The 8,643-nt window shown below is 36.0% G+C and overlaps 1 protein-coding gene across 1 annotated transcript; it reads right to left on the reverse strand.

The window, feature by feature from the left end:
- Positions 1-1,877, reverse strand: LOC124921509 (phospholipase A1-IIgamma-like). Its single transcript, XM_047462180.1, has 2 exons — positions 1,222-1,877; positions 1-692 (listed from the first exon to the last, which is right to left on the reverse strand). The coding sequence occupies exons 1-2, from the start codon at positions 1,816-1,818 to the stop codon at positions 99-101; spliced, it is 1,191 nt and encodes a 396-aa protein (XP_047318136.1). The 5' UTR covers positions 1,819-1,877; the 3' UTR covers positions 1-98.
- Positions 1,878-8,643: the final 6,766 nt, after the last annotated feature.

Below are 8,643 nucleotides of genomic sequence, written 5' to 3' on the forward strand. Positions count from 1 at the left end.
CTCCTGCCCTTTATTTGACCCATTAACAACAAACGTTTTTAAAACAATCACCAATTTCCACACAAATATTAAACAAATACAAATATATGTATAGTTAATCAATACCCTGTATCAACTAACTCCCAAGACCCATTAGGCAATTGAGTCATGCCGTGGTTAGCCTGCACCCACCATAAAGCTGGCACACCATACTCTTCCTTAAGCCCATCCAACCCTTTATTCACCAAAGCAATATCCCTATCGATCACCAACTTGAACTCTTCCTCACTTCCCTGAGTTCCAGACACCGTATGCAAATAAACCTCCAAGTTGTGAGCCCTCTTCAAGAAAAATATCAGCCCTGGTTGATCGTTCTTCAAGTAAGGAGATTTTTGACTGTCGATTTTTAATACTTTACCCACCAAGTCGTAGCCCACGAGCTTTATCGGGTGGTCTGGAACCACGTCGGGAATGTTCTCGATGCGAAGGATGTGAAGGTTGTGGAGGTTTGACGCAACGGAATTTAGACTGGAATCTCCAACTCTGGGACATGCAAAGGGGAAAGCGGTTACACGGTGGTTTTGAGCGGCGTTCCTTGCTATGTCGATCGCGTTTAGAGTTGTGATCGCTGCTCCTAGGCTGTGACCTGTGACGGTAATGCTAAGTTCCTCGTTTTCATAGGTATTCACTAATCTTGTGATCTCTTCAAGTACCTAAATTTTGACAATAACAAAAAAAATTATGATTTGGTTAAGATTTAAAAATGATAGTATCATGTTAAAACATTTAATGTAATTTTGATGGTTGAGTTTTAAATGAGCAATGTTCAAGTATGTGTTTAAAAAATTGCTATTGATATAGTTTGAGTGGATCAATTTAAAAAAGGATGTAAACCATTTTTTTGTGTGAAAAATATGTACAAAATTATGGGATTTTAAGAATAGAACCTCAAACTATTTCATAATTAAAAAGTAAGAATCATAACAAAATCATTAAAAGAAGATAAAAGATTTTATTCTTTGAAAAGAGGTGGGGTTTCCCAATAGATCTAGGCTTTTTGTCTTACCTTGGACAGGTCCTAAGATGACATCTTATGATTAAAGCTAGATCATGGTTTTGATTTTAAAATAACTTAGGGTTTTCAATCAAATTTAAGTTTGGATCCATAAAGGTTCAAATAAAAATTTCATTCAAAATATTAACCAATTATTATGTATTTTGAAAATATGGAGTGAACTTTACCTGATCTCTTACACTCGTCTTATTATATTTGGACATTGGATCCGTTGAAGTGTACAAAGAGTAAAATCCTTCGTGAACATTTGGGATCTCTTCCTTTGTATCATCACCATCACCTTCCTTTTTAAATATTGGTGTGGCCTCAATTAAGCCAAATTGTACGTCATTTATCCATTCCATCGACTCAATAGTTCCTCTCCAAGCAACAACAATATCCCTCCTTCCCATTTCAACCGCCCCTTCATCCGTGGCAACCGCGACATACCCTATCCAATTCGACTCGAAATTCTTATCCTCTCTCGATAATGATTTCAAGAGGAATCCATTAGGAATCAAACTAGAGGACGTTGCGTACAAGTATTTAGTCACTCTATATTTTTTCTCAGCCTTGCCTTTGCCTAGGCCAACTTTGGAGAAAAGTTCATCCATAGAGTATCGACATAATCCCGCAAACTTTGATGCCTTGTTGGCATTAAATGCATCGTAGGTTGCTTCCGCCATTTCTCCATAGTGGATTAGATATCGTCGAAGATCATAATCCAATGGCTCGAGTAGCCCTTCCCAATCTTGATCACCACTCAAAAGCTTCCAATTCTCCATCCTCTCTATTTTTTTCTTACAAGAAATATTTTTTTTATTGCACTTTCTTAGTAATGACTTGTTTAAAAATGGTTGTAAGGTTTCATTGATTAGCTTGGTTTTGCAAGCTTTATATAGAGAAGTTGGAAGAACCTAAATGGCAACTACAAGAAGTATTGAATGTTTGATAATCATTTGATTCAAAAACTGTCGGCTAATGTTAGTAATGACAAGTTTAATTCGATAGTCATAACAAACAGTCAATCTAATCAATACATTAATTAATTAAGAGTCATTTATAAACACAATTTAATCATTATTAACACAAATTAATCAATTGTTTGACCAGTAAACCTTACACGCTGGCGGCGCTTGTCTAATTAAATTAAGATGCTTATCTAAAGTTTTCATTTTATATTAATATCTTGAATAAAGTTTATTTTCATCATTTTCTCTTTATAGATATCTCTTTAATTTATCACTTTTATAACATGTTTAAGCTGCTCATCCTAACTTTGCCCTTATTTAGACCCTCTTAATTTGTGAACTATTTGAATAAGTCATTTTTTTTAGTTTAGGAAAGATTAAAAGATTAGATTCTTTTAAGCACAACAAAACAAATCATGACACTAGAAAAATTAACGTGCACGAAGATCTTCAAGAATAACGATGAACACTCCAACTAAGTTCACATGCTCTCGAGAACGAATATCAGATAATGTCATCACAATAGTGTTATGAATTATATGAATCAGAAGAGACAATGTATTTTCTAATAAACAAAATTTCTACAAATTAGAGCAATGTTGATCAAGAATCTTCGTTCGGCTCTCTGAAAAATTAGATTTTATCCTACTCTTAAGTCTGGCGTAACAAATTAATCCTATTTTAGGTAGGACTTAGGATGGAAGGTAAGTTGGTCATATGGAATAATACGTTGATTTTGAAATTTAGTAGATTGATTTTGAAATTTAGTAGATTGATTATCATTGTTCTTTTTTCTCTCTTACATGATGTTCCTCTTTAGGATAATGAAAAAATGTGGTATTAAAAAATAATTGATGTCATATTTGTTATCTCAGAATAAACGACGTGTCACAATCTGATTGATTGAAAAAAAATTTTACTCTCTCTTTACATTTTTCTTTTCTTTTTCCAGCCTTGATGCTACACCATTTTTTCTCTTATTTCCTCACTATCACTACTCTTGTCATCTAATGAATTTCAATAAGACTTTGCTTTACAACGTTGATGAAGATTCTCTATAGAAAGGAATAATATTTTATTAGAGTGAAGTATAATATAGATAGGTCCTGATAGTTTATGTCCGTTATAATATCTGTAATTTCATTTTTAGCCTTTGAGATAGTTATAAAAAAGATTAGTTGCTCTTAGTGGAGAGAGACCATTCCTCCACGACTTTCCAAACTTGGTCTATTTGTGAAAATGCATTGGTTAGAGATATGTATGAATTTGATTACAAATCTTTTCCCATCAAATATTTGGTTTAAGGAGACTAAATCGAAATAAATTCAAGAATCTTTGTCACCTAAGAATTGGGCCATATGTCGTGTAGAATTTCATTTATGTTATCTTATATAGAGATATAAATTTAGAATAACGTGGGTACAAAGTCTTTCAATAAATAAATATTTTTGTCATATAAATTTAGAAAAATGTAGATTTAAACTTAAAAAATATTAACTTTAATAAAATGAGTTTGAAAATCAAAATTAAGTATATATATAATTATCCTGATTTATATAATTTAATTTATAATAAATTATGAAAATGTGTAACCTAGTAAAATTCACTAGTCAATAATTTGTCACCCAAGGAAAGACAAATCAACTTTTGATATATATTACATAATGTTGAGGTGTTCCTTGCCATTGCGGACAGGTTTTAAATTCCGGGTAAACGGGTCAGAGTTTTCTTTTATGAAAACGGGTTAAAGTATACATACTTTTTTTGGGTATTTTTCTCATAACAGAGTAAAGTTGAGAGAGAGTGAATTACAGATCTAGGGTTTTCTGGTTTCCTTCTTCTTCTTATTCTTTGGCTGATCTAGAGAGAAAGATTGGGGGAGCTTTTGACTGTGGAGTAGTCCAATCATTCCTAGTGTAATCACTTGTTTCATTTGAGAACAGGGCATGCAAGTTTCTACTATTGACATTTGTTTGATTTAGTGAAACTTATCCCTCCCGTGGACGTAGGTCAATTTTGACCGAACCACGTATATTGTGTTGTCGTTTATTGCTTTGTGATATTTCAGTCTTCGTAATCTGTTTGTCGTCATAGAAGATTTGGAAATTGATTTGTTATAGGTTTGATTTCGAAGAAGATCCATAGTTTTGCTGTTGCAAAACCTAACAGTGGTATCAGAGCAGTATTGATTGGTTATCTATTTTAACATTGGAGCAGAGTGCTCTGCTGGTTATTTTGCGAAATTCATAGAAGAGATCAACTGGTTTCTTTGCTGGGGTTTTTCTCAGTTGTTAAGGCAGTAATAATGGGGAAATCTAGACCTGATATGGTGAGTCTGAATGGTACAAACTACAGACAATGGAAACTGATGATTAATGATCTGTTAGTTTCAGATGATTTGAATAAAGCAATTGAAAATGAGGGTGTTAGACCTGAGACTACAAAAGAGGCTGATTGGAAAAAGACAGATAGAAAGGCATGCAACTTTATTCCTTCTTGGGTTGGTGTAAATGTTGTGCACCATGTTGAGAACGAGACTACGGCGTATGGTGTGGGAGCAAACTTGAAGCTCTCTATGCTGGGAGGTCAGTAGGGAATAAAGCAGCACTGGTATGAAGGCTGGTGAATCTGAAGTATATTGATAATAAATCAATTGCTGAGTACTTGAATGAATTTCAAAATATTTTGAATCAGCTGAGTAGTATGAAGATAAACTTTGATGATGAAGTGCAAGCACTTTTAGTTCTTGGATCTTTCCTGCTAGTTGGGAGACACTTATTATCACTCTCAGCAACTTAGCACCAAATGGTAATTAAAGTAACCATGGAATTTGTCACCAGTTCCTTACTTGATGAGGAGAATCGAAAGGGGGATAAACCCTCTAAGTCTGATATGCTGGTGGCTGATAGAGGAAGATCAAAGGATAATAAAAGTGGTTCGAGCAGGGGAAAGTCTAGAAGCAAGTCTAGAGCTCCAAAGAAGGATGGTGCTTGCCATTACTGTGGCAAAATGGGTCACTGGAAAAACGAGTGCTGGAAATTTAAAAATGATAAAGCGAAGGGTATAGTGAAGCCTAGAGAAAAGAAAGAACATAGTGCATATACATATGCTTATGCTTCAGATGGTGAACCGACATATGCTTTTAACTGTCAAGACTCATATCTTAGCACATCTTCAAATGAAACAACATGGATTGTTGACACAGGTGCCTCATTCCATATTACTCCACACAAAGGTTACTTCCAGTCCTACAAAGTTGGTGATTATGGTGAGGTTCGCATGGGTAACAGTGGTGTGTCCAAGATAGTTGGTCTTGGTGATATTAGAATAGAGACAAACATGGGCTGCTTCCTGACATTAAGAGATGTAAGACATGTTCATGATTTGAGAATGAATTTGATTTCAGCAGGTAAGCTCGATAATGGAGGCTACCATAATGTTTTCAGTGGTGGAGCATGGAAGCTAAGCAATGGTTCATTGGTTGTTGCACGAGGTAAGAAATGTTGTTCCTTATACCAGACAAATTTGAAAATTGTCTATGATGCAGCATATTCTATTTTAATGGAGTCATTTTCTGAGTTGTGGCACAAGAGACTATGTCACATTAGTGAAAAGGGGCTGAATGTTTTGATCAAGAGGAATGAGTTGCTGAATCTCAAGGATGCTCATCTTGAAAATTGTGAGCATTGCTTGAAAGGTAAGCAGAACAGAGTCTCCTTCAGTAAATCAAAAGTTGAACTGAAAAAGAATGCCATTGAACTGGTCTATACAGATGTTTGTGGTCCTATGAAGATTAAATCCATAGGCGGTGCTTCCTATTTTGTAACCTTAATAGATGATGCATCTAGGAAGGTTTGGACCTATGCTATAAAGTCCAAGGATGAGGTTGCAGCAAGGTTTGAGGTCTTTCACAAGCTGGTTGAAAGAGAGACAGGAAGAAAACTGATGAGGGTGCGGTCAGATAATGGGGGAGAGTACATAGGCTTATTTGATGATTATTGCAAAGAGCAGGGTATTCGACATGAACAGGCTGTGCCCAAGACTCCACAACAAAATGGTGTGGCAGAGAGGATGAACATAACAATGTTGGAACAGATGAGGAGTATGCTCTCCCATGCCAAGTTGGCTAAGAATTTATGGGCTGAAGCCATGAGTACTGTAGTGTATGTGATTAACCGTTCCCCCTCCAAGCCATTGAATAATAAGTGTGCAGAAAGCATCTGGTCATGTAAAGATGTTAATTATGACTATTTACGTGTTTTTGGTTGCAAAGCTTTTGTGCATGTTCTATAAGACGAGAGGTCTAAGCTAGATACAAAAACCAGGCAATGCATATTTTTGGGGTATGGTGATGAAAAGTGGGGATACAAGTGTTATGACCCAGTTGACAAGAAGGTTTTGAGAAGCCGAGATGTGGTATTCCTTGAAGATCAGACTATTGAGAATTTTGAAGATGGCAAAAAGCTTGATGCATACATACGTGACCTTTCTAGTATTGAGCTGTCTCATGATGTTGAGGAGACAAGGCCACATGTAGCTTCAGACTTAGATAGTGATGATGATGTTCCTCAGGGTCAAGCTGTAGGCTATGAAAATGATACTAATACTGAAACTGATCTTGGTGATAATGTTAAAGTTGATTTTGAAGTTCAACAAGAAGATGTAAATCAACAGAATTAACAAATAGAGGTACTTAGGAGGTCTACTAGGGAGAAAAGATCAAGTTCTAAGTACACTGCTACAGAGTATGTCCTTCTAACTAATTGTGGGGAGCCTATATGTTACAAGGAGGCTTTTGAGGATGCTCATAAGGAAGAATGGATAACTGCCATGGATGAAGAGATGAAGTCATTTCTGAAAATGGCACATATGAACTGGTTCAAAGACCAAAGAACAGAAAAGTATTACAAAATAAATGGGTGTACAAGATCAAACAAGAAGGTGATGATAGCAAGACAAGATACAAGGCTAGACTGGTTGTCAAAGGTTTTGGCCAGAGGCATGAAATCGATTATGATGAGATTTTCTCACTGGTAGTGAAGATGACTTCTATCCGGGTGGTGTTAAGTCTAGCTGCTTGTATGGATCTTGAGGTTGAACAACTTGATGTCAAAACTGTATTTCTCCATGGTGATTTGGATGAAGATGTTTATATGGAGCAACATGAAGGTTATAATAAGAAAGGTGAGGAAAACAAGGTGTGCAAACTTGTCAAAAGTCTATACGGTTTGAAGCAAGCACCAAGGCAGTGGTATCTTAAGTTTGAGTCGTTCATGACCATCCATGGGTACATGAAGACGTCTACAGTTCACTGTGTCTTTGTGCAAAAGTTTGATTCTAATGATTTTATTATACTTCTCCTATATGTTGATGACATGCTGATTGTTGGGAGAGACAAGCTCAAGATTGCCAAGTTGAAAAAGGATTTGGCTAAGTCTTTTGAGATGAAAGACTTGGGTCAAGACAAATTTTTGGAATGCAGGTCATTCATGATCGGGTGAAGAAAAGGCTATGGTTGTCTCAAGAGATATATATTAAGAAGATTCTAAAACGATTCTGTATGGACAAGGCAAAGCCAGTTGCTTGTCCATTGGCTACACACTTGAAAATAAACAAGACAATGTCTCCCAAGGATGAAGAGGAAAGACAAGAAATGTGCAGTGTTCCATATGCTTCAGCAATAGGCAGTCTGAGTATGCAATGGTCTGTACAAGACCGGATATAGCTCATGCGGTTGGAGTACTTAGTCGTTTCTTTTCAAATCCCGGTAAGATACACTGGGAATCGGTTAAGTGACTAATGAGATATCTTCGAGGGACCTCCAAATACGCTTTGTGTTATGGTACTGGAAAGCCACATGTTGAAGGGTTTTCTAATTCAGATATGAGTGGAGATATTGACACACTGAGATCAACTTCAGGGTATTTATTTACTTTTAGAGGAGGAACTGTATCATGGCAGTCTCGTCTACAAAAATGTGTTGCTTTGTCTACTACAGAAGCTGAATATATTGCCATTACTGAATGTTGTAAGGAAATGAGATGGATGAAAGAATTGTTGAAAGAAATAGGCATTACACAAGACAGGTTTGTGGTGTTTAGTGACTCACAAAGTGCTATACATGTGAACAAGAATCCAAGTTTCCATTCACGTTCAAAACACATCCAAAGAAGGTACCATTGGATCCGTGAAGTGCTCGAGAAGAAGGAGTTATACTTGGAGAAAGTGCATACATATGAGAACGGGTCAGATATGATGACAAAGGGCTTTCCAAGAGGCAAGCATGAGATATGTTGTGCCAAAGCCGGAATGGTTCTGGAAGAAGCGTCACGATGATGAATGTTTATAGCAACATTCTCCCATGGCTCGGAAGGGGGAGAATTGTTGAGGTGTTCCTGTAGAGAAGATGTATGATTGAAAAGGAATAATTGTATATATATGAATGAGAAATGTACAGGTTATTTATATTACAATTTGTTATATGTAAAGTCTAAATATGGGTAACAATTAGCTGTGCAATCACTAAGATTATGGAGGAATATATTGTGACTTGATTGCATCTTTGACTTGCACATTTTGTGGAGTCTAAATATGGGTAACAATTAGTTGTGCAATCATTAAGATTATGGAGGAATATAT

Source organism: Impatiens glandulifera, chromosome 1 (assembly GCF_907164915.1).
Source record: "Impatiens glandulifera chromosome 1, dImpGla2.1, whole genome shotgun sequence".
Taxonomy (NCBI): domain Eukaryota; kingdom Viridiplantae; phylum Streptophyta; class Magnoliopsida; order Ericales; family Balsaminaceae; genus Impatiens; species Impatiens glandulifera.

Bases quoted from the DNA above. Each gene is read 5' to 3' on its own strand.
- LOC124921509 (XM_047462180.1), bottom strand. From the start codon at position 1,818: ATGGAGAATTGGAAGCTTTTGAGTGGTGATCAAGATTGGGAAGGGCTA. The intron at 693-1,221 runs GTAAAGTTCACT...GTCAAAATTTAG, and splicing joins AGACGAGTGTAAGAGATCAG to GTACTTGAAGAGATCACAAG.